At 42.2% G+C, this 17,771-nt stretch overlaps 2 protein-coding genes across 2 annotated transcripts; both read right to left on the reverse strand.

Moving 5' to 3' along the window:
* Positions 1-1,811: 1,811 nt before the first annotated feature.
* rsph4a (radial spoke head component 4A) lies at positions 1,812-7,282 on the reverse strand. The gene is made up of 7 exons (XM_034235492.1): positions 6,525-7,282; positions 5,432-5,654; positions 4,349-4,618; positions 3,715-4,164; positions 3,497-3,641; positions 2,221-2,338; positions 1,812-2,129 (listed from the first exon to the last, which is right to left on the reverse strand). The coding sequence occupies exons 1-7, from the start codon at positions 6,629-6,631 to the stop codon at positions 1,895-1,897; spliced, it is 1,548 nt and encodes a 515-aa protein (XP_034091383.1). The 5' UTR covers positions 6,632-7,282; the 3' UTR covers positions 1,812-1,894.
* Positions 7,283-7,834: 552 nt separating this feature from the next.
* dohh (deoxyhypusine hydroxylase/monooxygenase) lies at positions 7,835-17,270 on the reverse strand. Its single transcript, XM_034235503.1, has 6 exons — positions 17,146-17,270; positions 16,526-16,648; positions 15,698-15,865; positions 13,905-13,981; positions 11,368-11,623; positions 7,835-9,380 (listed from the first exon to the last, which is right to left on the reverse strand). The coding sequence occupies exons 2-6, from the start codon at positions 16,629-16,631 to the stop codon at positions 9,070-9,072; spliced, it is 918 nt and encodes a 305-aa protein (XP_034091394.1). The 5' UTR covers positions 16,632-16,648; positions 17,146-17,270; the 3' UTR covers positions 7,835-9,069.
* Positions 17,271-17,771: the final 501 nt, after the last annotated feature.

Genomic DNA, 17,771 nt, shown 5'->3' on the forward strand with positions numbered 1-17,771 from the left:
TGAAGCACTTCCGGAATGTTTTTTTTTTGTAATGTCTTTTTTTTTTGTAATGTGTTTTTTGGTTGTATGTGCTTTTGACTTTGCATATCGTTTTTGTATTTGCAGCGTTTTTCTGTTGCGTTTGTTTTCGGGGTTTGTCTGTTGTAGGTTTAGCTTGCATCATTTCTGTAAATGCAGCGTTTTTCTGTTGTATGTGTTTTCAGGGTTTGTTGGTTTTTCATTTCATTATTTGCAGGTGTTTCCTGCTTATGTGTGTGTTTTTGGCCGTTGTTTAGCGTTTGCACCTGCCGGCCACTGTAGAAAACCCCATACAAGTAAGACAAATAGAACAATAAACATTATTCATATATTCAAAGCCTACAGAATAAATGTCCTGTTTGAGCATTTAAAAAAATATATTAATATATGACAGGCAGATGCTTTTGTCTCTCATCTCTAAAAAACTGAACTTTTCATTTTGAGCTATCTCTATTATTTGAGAACTTGTTTTAGTAGCAGTCGTGTATATTTTATGTACTGTCCTAATCATTTGAATAAAAACAAAACAGTATTCACTGTGTAGTCTAAGTTAAAACAACCTATTTTCATGCCCTTGGTGGTGTTACTAACTTGGTAATGAGAGGTCAGTTAATACACATGGGCTAACTTTACCTTGTGCAAGGTCCCATGTCATGGCCATTTCTACTGATCATAATTCCATTGTTGAGGTATATACTAGAATAGATTTATACTGTGCAATTTTCCAAACTCACATTGTTTCGCATACAGCATCTCCGTAGTATGTGTATTCACTCTCTGTCCTAAACGGCTTGTTGGAGCTCCTGCCCCCCCTCCCTCCCTATGAGCCCAGTGGCCATCTGCGAGACAGCGAGACACAGCGAAACCCAGCCCGAACACACACACACACACACACACCCTGGCTGGGAGTTTGAGTGTGTGCTCACACACCGACTCACAGCCTCGCCGCGTCCTGCCGTCTCAGGGAGGAGAAATCAGCGGAGCTGCAGCTGAGAAAAGATTGAGTGTGTGTGTTTGAGGAAGTCCGTGGATTGGTCCATTTGGACTTAACCTAACGGCTCCGCAGACGTAACGCGGCTTCACGGATTGGTCCATTTGGGTATGGGCACGTACCCAGGAAGCAAACAATGGAAAAAGAGAAATCTCCAACGAGGCGTTCTGGGGCAGCATAGACAGGCCTTTTCTGTGTTAGATTTTTACTCGCTACAGGGTGTACTTTGAGGGTTTGTGACTCTGCAGACCGTTTACATGCAGAAAAAGCTACATAACAACAAGGGGACGGGTGATAACCGGAAAAGCATGACATGGGACCTTTAGGTTGCTGACACCCTCTTGCTGGTTCCTATTTAACTGGGGGAAATGTAGACGGGTCGATAAAATCCCTTTAACCACCTAAACTGTGTTTCCGATATGTTGAAAATATGTCTGAAACCAGAGCCCAGTCTGCTCTGATTGGTTCGCTGGCCGGCTCTGTTGTGATGACTTTTAGAGATGTCCCGCCCCTCAGCCTTTCACGTACAATGTAGAAATATGAGTGTGAGATAGTGATGTCATTATGTTATGAAAGTAAACAAAGGAGTCTAATGGAAGCGTTTTCAGGCAGGGGGGGAGGGAGAGAACCTCCTTCTGGAGGAAACAGGGATGTTAGCGTTTGCAGACCAATTACACGCACACTGTAACACACTACAGGAAAGGGAAAACCCAAAAAGCATGATAGGGCCGATTTAAAGGTTTGCATTATGAACATCTATGTTTACTTGCTAGCCATCTTACTTCAGTTAACAACAACAATCCATGCTTAATAAACTGATTTATTTGGCCATTTACTTACAAATAAATAGTGAAAAGTTCAAATGTAAAATGTGTAACTGTTCTCTCAGTCGTCATCATCCTCCTCCTCCGGGTCGTCTGTGTCGTCCTTCTCTTCCTGGGCGGCCTGCTCCTCCTCTAAAGCTTCCTTCAGCACCTGCTCCTCCTCCACGGACGGGTCCAGGGCCTCTGTGATCTCCGGTCCACTGGGATATTCTTTCTGTGGTAGTGGGGGGACGGCTTGGCTGAACCCTTCCCCTGAGTACTTCAGACCCCATCCAACGTAAATGTTCTCAAACTTCCTAAATGAAGAGACAGAGCATGGTAGTTCAGAATAGCAACATTGCCTTCAGGAAACCCAGAAAGTAGGGGGATTCAGATCTTTTGACTTACTTTCCGGAAGCGTATGAATATGCCCCTGGCCAGAGGTTAGAGCGCAGCACAGCTAGAGCGTGCTGAGAGGTGAGGACGGAGGACATCTTGGAGGTCCAGGGAGGAATGTTGAGCATTTCTGAGGGACACCAATATTAAAAATACTTTTATAAACTCATTAGGCAATGAGTAAAAGTAGTAATAACACAGTGTAATACTCTGCTACAAATAAAAGTACTGCATCCAAACTATTGCTTATTTAAAAGTAATGCCATCAAAATAAACTATATGTACCAAAACAAAAGTATTATGCAAAATGTTTTTTGTAAAAAGTGAAATATTTGCCCCAAACTTGCAGTTGAGTGGAAGTAGAAGTGGGTCTCATGGATATGAGCAGCATTCAGGGAATATAACCACCTGTGAGAAGTTAGTGTGGGAGAGGCGCTGAGTGGGTTGCTCTATTTAGTTCAGCTTTTTGATAACTGGATTATCAGGACCAAATGTTTGTGCACTTCATGATAAATTGAGCTTTTTCATTTTTGAGCTTTTTCATTCGATTTATTATTATTTATTTATAGTTCCAAACATTTTTGGATCAATAAATGTTTTGATGAATTGCGTCAACCTCAGCGGCTTATGTTGTTCCTTGAATGTTGGGTGCATTTTTCTAATGTCCCTGTGCATCTCTGTGTGAATATGCTCACCACAGAAACAACATTTGCTTCAAATAACAAGAGAGGACAGACGAGCAATGAAGAGGAATGATCTCGGAGGAACATCAGCTTCAAAGCTTGATAACCTGGTCCAAAGATATGTTTGGGCTAGAGGATACCTTTATGGATCAATGTGGCGTTGACGTGGGGGGACAGAGGAGAGGACATTGCCTAATGAGTTGAAGAGTACTGAGCAATGGAGATCGTGTATGGGTCGCTACCACTAATCTGATATATTGTGATTTATCATCTGGCCGGGGACAACAGCTGGAAACTAGCCACGTTGGCTAAAGCTGCCCCATTGACTGTTTTCTGTGACAGTTGATCAATGGGGACTGTCAGTGTCCATGACACTACGAGCTATTCAGAGGCCCCCAAACAAGAATATTCATAACAGAAGCAACATTTTCTATATTATTGATATCATTTAGCTTACCACCTGTTATCTGAAACCTTCTGTTTGCATGTGAGAATAGATGAGGAGGCTGCAGCCTGTGGTGCATTTACAGCAGCAGGGGAAGTAGCAGATCCCCAGTGAAAATGAAATCTCATTAGGTTTTGCAGAAAAATGTCCAAAGACAAACCTGCATCTTGGGAGAGGGGTGTGAGCAGAGGGGGTCCAACTTCTGGCTCAGGCTCATCAGGCTCCTCTTCCTTCTCCTCACCCTCTCCTTCCTCATTGGAGTCATCTTCTGGTTTCACAGCAAGGTTCACCCACGTACAGCAACCCTAAAGCAGTCCACACTCAGGCATTAAATACAGCTGAGAGAACGCTCCATCCACCTGCCTCCATCAGACCTACCTGCTGCAGGATGTGCTGAACATGATGCACCCAGGTGGACAGAGACTCTGCCATCTCAGCAACCGGAACACCCTCAAAGTCTGGATTCACTTCGAAGCTGTCCCGAGGGGCCTCGTCTTCCTCATCACCTTCCTCCTCCCCAGCCTGGTAGAAGCCCTGGGGGCTGACCTGAGTGCCGGCAGAGATCCGAGCGATCTGCGCTCTCAGGTAGTTGGCTTCGTTCCCGGGGAAAGGTGGGTAGCTGACTATGGGGGTGTCCAGCGTCCCTGTGAAGAACTTACGGATCTGACGAGCACCGGTGATCTGTGCGGGACTGACTGAAGGGAGCTTCACCCAGGGAAGACCGGGCTCTTTGCACACATAAAAAGCAAACTTGTTGGCACCTGTTCCTAGGGCCTCCTTTGGCACTGTTGGGGGGGGTCTATAGGCGGATTGAGGAAGTGGATTAATCTGAAAGCAAAGCCCCCCACAAGACCACAATAATTACAGATCAAGACGAAAGGATGGAGCTTATTTAGCATTTGCCACAAACAGTTAAAACAAGAGAAATCAGGAAAGATGAATAAACATACAGATGAATAAGAAAGAATGAAGAGGATCTGTTACATTGATTAAAAACGTTCCCCTTCCTCACCTCCTTCTCTACGTCTCTCTCCTCATCCTCTGCTGCTTCCTCCGTGCTCTCTTCCTCTTCCTCCCCCTCCCTGTACTCAGCTTCAGCCACGATGTAGCTGCTCTCTGTCCCCAGGATCTTGCCCCACAGTCGGCAGCGCGGCAGCCCCTGGCTCTCAACAAGCTGCTTGAGTGCGAGGAAGACCCTCTGCATCTCCTCTCTGCCCAGACCCACCCCAGCCTGCTCCAGGTAGAAGGCAACCTCACTCACATTAGGAAGAGGTGTGTCCATCTGTTGAAGAACAAGAAACAAGGTTCAAGATTACATTGATATATATTGTAGTATCATGTGCAAATGTTTTACTTTCTTATGTTATATAAATATGTTTATTTGATTTGATACAACTTTTGATTGCAGATTTTGTCTTAAACTTCTTATTAAGTTTATATACATATTTAATCTTTTATTGGACATTTTACTTTAACTTCCAATGTTTAAATAAATATTTGTATTTTATTATATTTTTTTATTGCACTTTTCTTTTTACTTCTTATGTTTATGCTAACTTTTTTTACTCTATTTTATTTGAATATTTTATTGGACATTTCACTTCCAATTCTCATGTTTAAAAAAAAAATATATATATATATACACTTTTAAATCTCTTGTATTTCAAAATGGTTGCGAATAGTTGTAATAATACACCTAAAACGCTTTTAGAAGGGTGCAGCATAGAATAATGGCTTCTTGGAGAAAAAACATCATGATTGTAAAAACATTTTAAATTGTTCTAAAATGTATGAATGTGTTGTTTACCTATATAAGATATTTGAGGTATGGAGGGCTTGTGAGCCAATAGTATGAGGAGATTAGCATCACATGGTATCTGTTTGTACTCAGCGATGAAAGGATATTGTTGATTTAACTGTGTGACCTTGGCTTGCAAAATGACTCATCCTACTATGGTGATGACATGACCCCCTCTGCTCCCCCTCCAAGCAATACATTTTTAAAGTAACCCTCCTAACCCTGAATGTGACACACGTGAGCCGAATTTCCCCTCAGAATCACCAGGACAAATGTACAGTGTGGTGCATGCAGTACCAGTTCCTCCTCCTGGTCAGCCTCCTCTGGCCGAGAGAAGAGCAGGCGCTGCTGCTCAGCCAGCAGCTCAGCAGCTGTGGTCTGAGGGAGGTCTCGCAGGGTGCTCTGCTTGTCTTCAAATAAACCCCGCTTCACTTCCCGGCTCACGTCCTCAATCACGTCCACCGCATTATCAGGGTGCTCATCCATCACCTTCATCAGCACCCGGCTGAGGTGGTCATACCTGTTACATTCAAATGAAAAAAGTCAGTGAAGGCTTCCTGTGCTTTTGAGAATCTCTTGGTTAAGTTCAGCAGCAATTCCATCACATCATGTAGAACAAAGTGAGCACTGGACAAGGATGTTATTCACAGAAGAAGCTATGTATATCTCCTAAATCTCTCTAAACCTTTGTCAGACTATTTTCACAGGATATAATCAATGGTTAAGATCAAATGACACTTACTGTATCTTACATTAGTTGTTACGAGGAACATTTGTGGTAAAAAACTAACTTTCTGCGAGTCAAAATCACGATCAAAGACTCCAATAAATTGAAGGGTCGCAGCATAAACTATGATGTCTTCATACCTCTATAAAAACACTTTAAATGGCATTGGGTTAAGATGAACACACTGAAAAAAGCAGACATTTCTGTTAATATACCAGATTTGATTGCATATAAAACATTAAATACATTTATGTTTGGTTTATCACATGGTTTATCAGTATATAATAGACCTACTTTAAACATATAACATTCATTTTAAACTATTAACATAAAACAATGACATTCTTAAATTAGTTGTGGCAAATATAAAATGCAGTGATAAATGCCAATGCTAAAATAACCTGTTTATACAATATTACAAGTTTAAGTGGAACCTTTTTATTTAATGCTATTTTTAAACAAGATACCGTGACCTTAATATATGATTTGTAATTTGATAACGTGAATAGCTGGGTTTGTAAAATGTACAATGTAATGCAGATATTCGTTATTAACCCTATTCTGTCCGCTCCCATCACTTGTACCCTACCAACCGAACAAGCTAGCTAAGTCACCGGCTAGCTAGCCACTAACACTAGTCTATCCCATAAACACGGTACTCACAGGTTCAGTTTGCTCTCGGTGCTGCTTTTCAACATGAAGCTCTTTAAGACGGCAGCTGACTTAAGTCTCTGCTCACTTTTGGCGTCGTTTCCATCCGTACTTTCCATTTTTCTTCTCCTCCGTGTGGTTCGGAACTTTTATCTTCAAAACACTGTCTGACTGTCAGACTAACGGTAGCTAAAAGACGTTGACACAGTGGAGTTAACTAGCTTAGCATTCACAACAATTTAACAGAGGAGACCCAAACTTGACTAGTTTCCATGGTTACTGTAACAGAGTGGTTGCCAAGCTCGCGCGCCACCTGGAGACTACCGGTAAGAAACAAATAATATGGGTGGTCATGATGTGGTCCAGGCAATTTGCTATCTTTTGCAATTTGATCTCGTTATTTTATTTGATCTTGTCCATTTACTGGATTTGACTATCATTTTTGTCCTCTTATATCTATCTCTATCCTTAGACCCTGATCTGATGTAATCCTCATACTTTTATTTATTTAGTCTTGTGACTGCTAGTAAATGAAGGACATTATAAATAAATCTCTGTGCCTTATGCGTCAAATGTATATATATATATATATATATATATATAACAGTTGTTACTGATATTATTACCATGCACTAGTGACCATTTCCTTCTTTTCTTTTATGTATGTTTTTGTGGCTATTGTTTGTATCACCCTCGCTGTTGTGGGTGGGGGGGAGGGTATGTGTGTTGTTTGTAGCCTACTGTGATGTAATAAAATGCAAAATCTGAATAAAATTATATATTAGAAAAAAAGTGTCGCTATGCCTGCAAAAAAAAAAAACAATATAAATAAAATATAAAATATTACACAAAATTGAAGTTGGTATCTCTATACATTTGTATGGTTAAGTCATAATAGGTTATTAAAGCTAAATTCAGCTGAAGGGATTTATTTGATCATTTCCGGTTTTCATTTCATTGTGTGAATTCAACATAAAGAACAGATTAGTTTGTATATTAAGAATGGATAACCATAAACTTGACACCATGATGTTACTTAAATTGATTGATGCAAATTGATGTGAATTAAAGTGGATCATGCCAGATAAATACATGTCCCAACATGTACAGTCTATACAGTCTATGGTCCCAACCTGTAAATCCACCCTGTATCAGGTGTTTTCTTTAAAGTGTCTCTAATCATACAAAAACTGGGACAATACAATCAGTCAGCCCAGGTAAAAAAAGGCATACATTTACAGATCACATAAAAATACCCATATACCTTTGTGCTCAGAGAACTTGCTCTATAGGCTGAAGAGATACATTCACAGGACTATAAATACATGTATAAAGCATTGTGTTTATTTTACATACATTACACACTTGGATAAAGTCAAAAATCCAAACCTGTTTTCTACAGCTATTTAGTAACCAAGCAACCATGAGAGATTTAGGTTTCACTCAAATGTTTCACCATTAGTCTCTGGAGCAGATTCCAGTTTGGGATGATGTTCCCCTGCAATGAGAGATGTGTACTTCCCAACAAACTGCAAATCCACAGTAGAAAGAGGATAGATCTTTGTCTTGTGATAAATAATCCAAGCAGAATGCACTGACAGGAGGCCTGGGTCAGAACCAATGTCCACACTTACACATGCAGTCCATACTGATCACAAAAAGCTCCCAGATAAAACAATATGAGCAAAGTGGAGGTGCAAATGATGGTGCGGACATGTATGCTGTGGCATCTTGAAGGGGGGGAAACAAAGAGTGCTCTCTCCTCATCGTTACCATACACAGCTCAAAGTGACAGCACCAACTCTGGATGCTCTCAGTTCCATACTTTGTACTGTAAAGCTTCCTCCCACAGGATCCTATCGTTTTATTGATGCAGCCCTGAGATGTCCAGCTGTCTCTGCTGTACAAGGCAATACAATAGAGTGGTGCAGTAATGAGTCCAAAACCCTGGAAATGAGTCGGCATTATACCACTTCCAGTTCACTCATCTAAAAGTCAGAGGTGTTTTGCATGTGTTTTTGATTAGATGCCTGAAACAAGGCCAGCAGTAAATACAAGCTTCAGTGTTTAATCTACAACATAAAATACGTCAGTAAGTATTCAACTGGTGAACCTCTGAAGCTTCTACGTGTCATCAAAAATCTGCAGTTGCTAACAAGCAACTAAATGATATAAGTTAACATCATCATGCTAACATTAGCCACCTTTAGCTTACCAGGGTTTGTGGATAGTCATGAGCCCCTGATATATAATGTTAGTTTCTTTGTTTCTGTACTTCGCAATAACACTTCAAAACACGTCAAAGTTGTGTAAAGTGTGGAGATTATCCTGCTGAACAAAATGTGTAAGTATCATATATGTGTGTGTGTGCAACTGATCTTATTTTCTGCAATATTCCCAAATCCAAAAATTGCTCCCATAAGGTAGCCCTTGCGATGCTAACTTCGACCTCAGCCAACATAAATCACATCATCACTGCACCACTCTAGTACAGACAGCATTCACTTGTTAAATAAGCAATTTCAGTAAAACACATTTTTTAAGCAACATATAACTTTTAACCCTGTAACCTGACCAGTTCATCTGCATACTGGAACTGCCCACTGTTTTCATACTCCAGCATATCCAGAGCCACCTCGCAGCTCTCCTTCACCACACGTTCTCCGTCACCACGGAACTGCTGCAGCACGGCCAGACACTCCTCTTTGCCGATGGAGCCGAGAGCCTCTGCCGCCTCGTGACGGACCATGGGGCTCTCCCCGGAGCGCTCCAGAGCCGCACGCAGGGCCGGGACCCCCGCCGGGTGCTGCATCTGACCCAGCACATAGCCGATCTCATGACGGAACAAAGCGCTGGAGCACTGCAGGCCTGGACACAGAGACGTTCAAAGTAAAGGTTACTGCTGGAGAGGATGGGGCCACTGTAAGGCAGATCATACACACATATTCTGGGGCTGCCGAGTTCTTAAACCCTTATGGGATGTCTAAATAACATATACTTTATTGAGCCCAAATTATTTACATTACGTTTGCAAGGAAAAGCATAACAATTAAATGTGAATGTAAAATCTAGTGTGTGAAGAAAAGTCCAGTTATAAGTTATAAGTCCAGTTAACAATCAGAGAAGTTCTAAGTTATGATATAAATGTCACCGGTGTCTCCTTTTACCTGGGGAATATGGGGTTACCAAAAAATAAACAATATATATTTTGTATCTTTATGACAGCTAATAACCATAACAAGGCGGTGGATCTGTAAGCAGTCTCTCACTATCGACCAATGGGTAGTCATAATTATGAAGTATGACTGTTAGTTTAAGACTGGAAAAAGACAAAGGTGGCCCTCTGGAAAGATGGGACAGGGCTGCACGATTTGGGAAAATAATCTAATTGCGATTTTTCTGACAGATATTGCGATTCAATTTGCGATATTTGTTTTTAAGCGACCCAACGGAAGTTTATTGAAAAATGCGGCCATATCTCCGGCTAGGAACGTCGCATCAACGCGCTCCCGTCTAGACGGGGGCAGCACGAGCTACGAGTGAAAGAACTAAACTTACATGAAACTTCCGTTGGGTTGCTTTAAAGTCAAGCTTCAGTTTAAGATTCACCCTGTAATAGATGTGAAACATGTGATGGAGCATTACTAACCTGACTCAGATGGTTTGTTTCACCAAACCATCTAAAGCTCCATTGGAAGCCATTTGGAAAAGTATTTCAAAAATACTTGGCAGGTGATTGGATCAATCTGTCTATCACCTTCTATCATGGGCCACTTCTGATTAGTTAACAATGGCTGGTACATGTGGAGCACAGCACTTCTGATTGGTGACACACAAGAAGAAAAAAAAAACAAAAAACAAAAAAATGTAAAACTTAAAAAAATCACAGGCTTTGCGATTTGATAATTGCATAATTTCAAATCGCGATTTCGATTTAAAATTGATTAATCGTTCAGCCCTGGACACATACCTCACAAAAGGGTAATGTTATGATATATTTTGGTTAAGGAAAACAGTGATTGCTCCATAATATTGTCTGATATCCTACTCGTGACCCATTGGTTGTAGCCGTGTTTTAAAATTGTTCGGTTTTTATTTTTAATTGTTTCTTTGTAGTTGTATTTACTTTTTTCTGTTTCCTTCTAGCTTAACTAGAGCAGTGTTTCTCAAACTTTTTTCAGTAATGTACCCCCTTTGAAACATTTTCTCAGCCAAGTACCCCCTGACCGATCCCGAACATTTTTGATCGAAAAAGCCTATATAAATAATTACAATATAGTGATGTTCCCTCAGTGCGTGATGTATTAACTCCTTCGTGGTATGCATTACAACAAACTAAGGATATTTCCATTTTATGCATGAAAAAAAATAACATAACACTTTTATAAAACAGATTTTTCCAAGGAGTTTCTCAATTTAAGTAATATGTTATTGTGAAAAACTATAAAATACAATACACACATTTGACATATTTATATGAGGACCCCCTTTTTTTCTTTTTTTTATCTCACGTACCCCCTGCAGTACCCCAACGTACCCCCAGGGGTCCGTGTACCCCCATTTGAGAATAACTGAACTAGAGGGTTATGCACCCTATGTGTGTTACTTTGATATATTGTATGCAACTTTATTCACCACAAGTGTATTTGCTACTGATGTACTTATTCATTGCTACAGTACTGTTTGTATTCTATTTTTTGTCAAATCTGGAAATAAAAATAGAGTTACAAAAAGAAAAAATCAGTCAGGCGAGACAAACACTGCAGAGAAACTACATATTATTAAATGACTAAAACAGCTATGTTATAAACATTGATGTGTAGATTAAACAGGAAGTGGTAGTATTGTTTCCTACCGTCTCCCAGTGCCAGCACAGCCTCCTCGTCGCCAAGATTACGCAGTGCGAACATGGCACGGTAGCGTTCAAAGAGTGGCTGAGTCTCATCCAACAGGGCGATGCGCAGCTCTGACACACTCTTCCTCTCTGCCGGGGGGGCGGGGTCCACAGAGCAGTAGGGGTTCTCATCTGTGCTCCCATCATCCAGCTGCTTCTCTCCTCTGGTCTGCAGCCACTCCAGACGACGCACAGCCAGCTGACACGTCTCTGCTACCTGCATTTACAATAAGACTCACTCTTATTCCTTCATACATTAGCTTTGATTGACATGTGTGTACTGTTTCAGGGACAAGAAACTCAAGCAACACACATGGAAATGGAGGATTAGAGTGAATTAATTCCTTGTTTAGCTCACATTAAATGAAATATCATATAATTTAAATAACTCCAGCAATGAAACAGCCTTGATTCTTGTCTTCCAATGCATATTTAATTGTGACCCTAAAATTAGGGAAATCATCTAGTGTTTTTAGTATTTATTCGCCTAATAGCAGTGCCTTGCTAGTAACAGGATACCCGTTATATCTCTCACAGGCTCCGCCCTCTACTGGACTCTATGGGTACTACCTTATCATGCAAGCATTCACCTACTGAGATTTCTATAGACGTAGCTGATAATATGGTTATCTACCTGAATGCGCGCGCATCTCACTTCCGTATAAAAGGAGGCCCCGCCTCCTGACCATCATCCTTTACTCTTCAGCGAGCGGAGGTGATACTAGCACTGAGTCTGAGACGTTTTAAGGAGAAAGGAAAGAGAAAAGTATTATCGAAATGGAGCCACTCCTGGAGCATCGAAACTGCCCGTCGTGCCAGTGTTTCCAGTGCCTGGGGCAGGACCATGCCGAGCAGGCCTGCGTTGCCTGTCGCTCGATCCCGATGCTGAATCGCCGGCATCGTGCGGCGCACTTCTGGAGGAAGATCGGCCCGCAGATGATCCGGACCTCGAGGTGGTATAAATGGACGATCTGGAGGACGTGCCATTTGAGTTCACTCTGCCGAGGGACCGCGTGGTCGACTTTGCGGAGGGGGAAGATGACGACATCTCCTTGTCCGACACCCCCGGATCCGATGGCCAGGAGGGTCCAGCACTCAGGTCTGCGCGACTGGACTTCCCAGCGGTGATGACCCAGGCGGCGGAGCGTGTAGGCCTACCGCTCCCCCCACCGCTGCCACGGAGGCCTATAAGCCACCTTAGGCAGGGGTTTTATGGCCCGGTGTTTCCGGCGCCGTCCATTGAAGGCGAAGGCCTCCATAGCATCCATGTCGGGCATTATCAGGGTGCAGGGCAGATCAGACACGGTGTGTCCTGGCGTGCCCCTCCTCGATGAGAGCTTGGCGGCCCATCTGTTGCCGCGATCAGCTGGTTGGGCGGAGGGGAAGACCCCGCTGCCGCGGGACCGAGAGGCCCTGGAATATTTAGATAAAATGTTCAGGCTCGGTGCACAGATGGCGGCTGCGGCCAATAATCTTGGTGTGTTGGGCGTCTCCATGATTACTCCTCAAGCAGACGGACCGCTGCATAGGTCAGATGAACAATCTGATCCATGGAGTGGCCGCCGCAGCCGGGCGGGTGATGTCCTTGGCTACAGTAGCGTCACGTCATGTGTGGCTGGGACTCACCGCGCTGTCAGTGGGCATCAGACCCCCTCCCCGGGCGTATATGCGCTTACATTTCTCCGGAGAAATGTAAGCGCATTTACGGTGACGTAATACGCTCTGGGCCCTTACAGGGCTGGAGGGCTCCCCTCGCCTGCCTGGGGGCAGGAGGGGGAGATCCCTCCATACTATAGTCCATACACACTCTACACGGGGTCAGTGTCTTAGGGGGCACTTGCGTTCTCCCCGTGTTCTTTAGGGACTCAGAGGAGAGGGTGCATATTGAACCCATACAGGGCTGCGGGCTTTCCCTGTCTGCCTATAGGCGGACGCAGGGTAGCCCTCAGCACTGTTTTTCGAGCACACTTTTTTGCGTGGCAAGCTTGTCAGGGTGTGCTCTATCGGCCGCAGCCCGGACTTCTCCACGGTTACAACCGAGGGAGAGGTGAGTGAGGCGCAGTGGCTGCTAAAGCCGGTCAGGGATAGTGAGGTGGAACGGTGTGTTGGACGACAGTGCGTGCATACATCGTGGCTCCGCCCACTGTACCCATAGAGTCCAGTAGAGGGCGGAGCCTGTGAGAGATATAACGTTGGGTTACGTATTGTAACCCTTGTTATATTAATACAGGCAGAGCCCTCTACCCTGGGGCACTGTCTGTCCTATAACGCTCGCTGAAGAGTGGTGTAGGATGATGGTCAGGAGGCGGGGCCTCCTTTTATACGGAAGTGAGATGCGCACGCATTCAGGTAGGCCCACCCCGGGGCCGGCTACGTCTATAGAAATCTCAGTAGGTGAATGCTTGCATGATAAGGTAGAACCCATAGAGTCCTGTAGAGGCTCCGCCTGTGTTAATATAACAAGGGTTACAATACGTAACCCGGCGTTTTGTTCTTACCTCTATGACGGGATCCTGACTGTACTCTTTCAGTAAGTCAAGAACCACAAGATCACCAATTGCCCCCAGAGCCTCTCCTAGGGACAGACAGACACACAGAGTTCTAATTAGGGCTGTGCAATTTAATCGATCCTGCGATATATATCGATATTTAGTTTTCCGAGAAAGTATCGATACATTAAGTCTGATAACGGTGTTCGTTATTCTCGCGTCCAGGAGAGAAGCTTTAAAAAGGAGACTGATTGAGTCTCTGAGAAGGTTCAAATGTATACTTTAATTAATAAAAAGCGCGGTAATGTTACAAGCAGAAGATGGTTCAGTCAGAAAAACAGCTGTGTTCTGGCTCTCGTGAGCGAAGGGAAGAAAGCAAGCTCCACCTTTCCAGCTGTTAAATATCCTCTGTATGCCGGTTGGCGCTGCTGGGGGCCGGCCCTCCACGTCTCCAATGTTCGTTGTTGCGCATTACAGAGGATTCAGACATTGTACATTAAATATATAACTAAACACGCCTTTTCTCCTCCTTATCTCTTTCATGACTTTTCATTTAATACATTTTAAACGCTGTAATCAATACTCCAAAAATACTTCACGGCTGGTATCATTTCCGGTAGTTCCGGATGTTGTCACATGCTACCCACGTCTGTAAACAAACGTATTCAAATAAACTGTACCTTCATTTAATATTCAGCAATAATAATATCTCGACGTCTATAGTTGTAGTGTTGAAATCAGTAGGTTTCGGTGTGCAACACTCCGTGTCATATCGCTACTAAATTCACCTCTATAGTAAATGGTATATTAGCCACATGCTAAATGCTAACCGGAGATGAAGGATTTTCAGAATAAAAGCTTAACAACTGGTTGTGCACAAGAACTTCTGGTTTTTCAGTATAAAACAACATTTAAACTGACGGTATGTTTAAGGTACTTTATGCCATCAAAACATTGATTTTGAAGTCCCATTCAAATCCCCCGTGTTCCGCCACCTGCTGCACCTTTTAATTCTCCATTGTCCATTGTGATACTGCACTTTATGTACTTACGTTTCAAAGGCTTGTAAGCTACAGTTTGCACTGTTTCAATAAATGAAACACATTTTCTCACCACATCTTTTGATTCATTTTGTCCAGCATTGGCAAGCTGTAGACTCTCTGTCAGAGCCATATATTGTATAATTGATGCTTTCAGTTTTCAGTTGAATTAATTCAATCCAAGTCAATGGAACACTCAAGATGTCACCAAAATCACACTGTCCCTTTAAAATCTTTCAGAAAATGATATAAGTGTATCGAATTATATCGAATCGTATCGAATCGTTGGCTGAATATCGTGATATATATCGTATTGTGAGCTGAATATCGTGTATTGTATCGTGAGATTAGTGTATCGCTACAGCCCTAGTTCTAATGCAGCTCAAGCAGTTGTATGTCTATTACTAACAGCAAATACATGTATTATTTTCTTCATACTGTGATCATCTGAACATTTTCTGTTGCTGAAAAGGCTGTTTGTCTTGTTTCCGTAAAGATTTTAAGTTGAAGATACTTAGTACTGTAGTAAAGTGCACATTTGTGTGTGCATTTTTTTTTTAAAGCGCATATCTAGATCACGAAAATCTAAAATAAATGTGTTTTTTAGCATGTTTTGGACTTTGGTATTTATGAAATCCTGGGTGCGGCCATGCTTGTGTTTGTGCATTATGACTAATGAATCACAAGCATGCACACACATTCATCTGTGAGGCGGGGTAAGAGAATAGCACAGAGCATGACAGTGTGTGTGTGTGTGTTTACCTGCTTCATGCCTGACCATGGGATCCTGCTGTGTGTCTTTGAGTACTGCAGTGAGGGAGGGGATGGCGCTCGTGTCCTGCATCTGTCCCAGGCAGTACGCCAGCTCGTGCTTCAGCAGGGCCGACTCATCACTGAAGGCCTTACTGATCCACTGCACAGCCTCAGCACCTGACACACAGGACCAGACATTACACTCGCTACTAATTTGAAGTGCCCATCCTAAACACTTTTGATAGTGTTTGTACAGTAATTCATACACATAATTGATATATGGAAATATTAACCTATCTGTTGGCACAACATAACATGAAAGGGGACACAATTAGCTATACATGAGAGCAGGATTATATAGAACAATACAAATTATGTGTGTGTCATGTTTTGGGTTCCTGGGTCATTTTATTTATTTGAAAAGTTGAAGAGAACTGGAATTTTTCCATTCATTTAGTAATGTGATAATTTGTTGTGTGAGCTGGTATTGGCATCTCATAATACTCTCATGTCTTTTATGTGTATTTGAAAAAAAGTACGAGAGTTAATGGTGAGCAACAGAGGGTAGATGTGTGTGTGCTAAGGCTATAATGATGTTGCTCTAATGTTCCAGTCATTAGGCAGGGTGAAACACACGGTTCTCTCTGACTTCCCCTCAGGGAAACACAAGTAATAATGTTTCCCTCAGCAATTCCAAAGGCTGTTAGACCTAAAGGCCTCTTTGGGCACTTGTCTCGCTGTTATTCGTGCTAAAGTTTTTAATTGTTAATGCAATTTCTTCTCTTTGACTACTTAACATGTTCTTGGGTGTTTGTATGTTTGGTGGACATGTGGTACCTCCCAGGTTCCTCAGGGTGAATAAGGCTCTGAAGCGGCGGGTCAGGCCCACTGCTGGGTCCACCAGAACCTGACCTACTGCGGTCACCGTCTCCACACTGGTCATACTGCGACACAGGGTTTCTGATGGAAAGGAAAGAAGTTCATTTAGCCGCTTATTCTTATTTTCACCACTTATATACAAACATACAACATATATCTATTCTCTCTTAAGTACAAGGTCTGAGTACTTCTTCCACCTCTGCTTATTTAGAACTAAGCCTTAGTGCATCTTTAAATATCACTCAAATAAAATACTGTACATACCCATCAATTGGTTGTTGCTCAATGGGAGAGGTCCCTATGTTTGGCTGCACTTACTGTGTATCTGCCATATTCTGTCTATATGGACTGCCCATAGACAGAATGTATGGAGGTATCTGCTGGTGTCCCCCCGGCTGACATAACATATGGGCTGCCAGCCACGTTTCAGGCAAAACCAGTTGTGTTATAAAAGGCTGACCGGACAGAAGCTAACTGTTAGCTTCATGAGTTAGGTAACCTTCACATAAACATTGTATACAAGTAGCTATACAACAAATAATTCACAAATAATATCCGCATTGTGGAACGTTACTTACCTCCACAGTCAAGAGTAGATTTTAGAAACAGCTACACCCGCCTGAGACACACCGCTGATGTTGCTGCCGCACGCTTACTGCAACTTCCGCTAAAAGGCACGTACATCCGGGAGACTGTTTTTCAGAATAAAAGTGTTTAACTCACCAACTTTACTTAAAATAAAACACACAACACATATTTTTAAGAGTAATAGTAAAATCAAAATATATAGAGGAAAGTTGTATCAAAATATTTTGTTGTCATTTTTCCAGCCAGCATGAGATACAAAATGTCATGTTTTAGAGTAGACGACAATTAAACCAAAAAGTGACATATTGAAAACAATCCACTAATGTAAGCATAATTTGTTATTTCTTTGTTGTAACAATGCTTCTTGGATATACATCTTATTGGAAAGCCTGTTTATTTACCTTTCAAATGGTGCCATATTTCTGAGGAACATGCATTTTTGGGATGACATATATTATATATATATATTTATTTGTATCATCTTGTGTATGTATATTGTCTGGATATTTCGTGCAGATATACATTTATTATACTTTGTTTTGGTAATACCGCTTTTATTATGAAAGAATATGTGGCGGAAGTGTTCTTCGTGTTGCTGGCGGGGCTCTAGCTTGAC

This window comes from Gymnodraco acuticeps, unplaced genomic scaffold (genome assembly GCF_902827175.1).
Source record: "Gymnodraco acuticeps unplaced genomic scaffold, fGymAcu1.1, whole genome shotgun sequence".
Lineage (NCBI taxonomy): Eukaryota > Metazoa > Chordata > Actinopteri > Perciformes > Bathydraconidae > Gymnodraco > Gymnodraco acuticeps.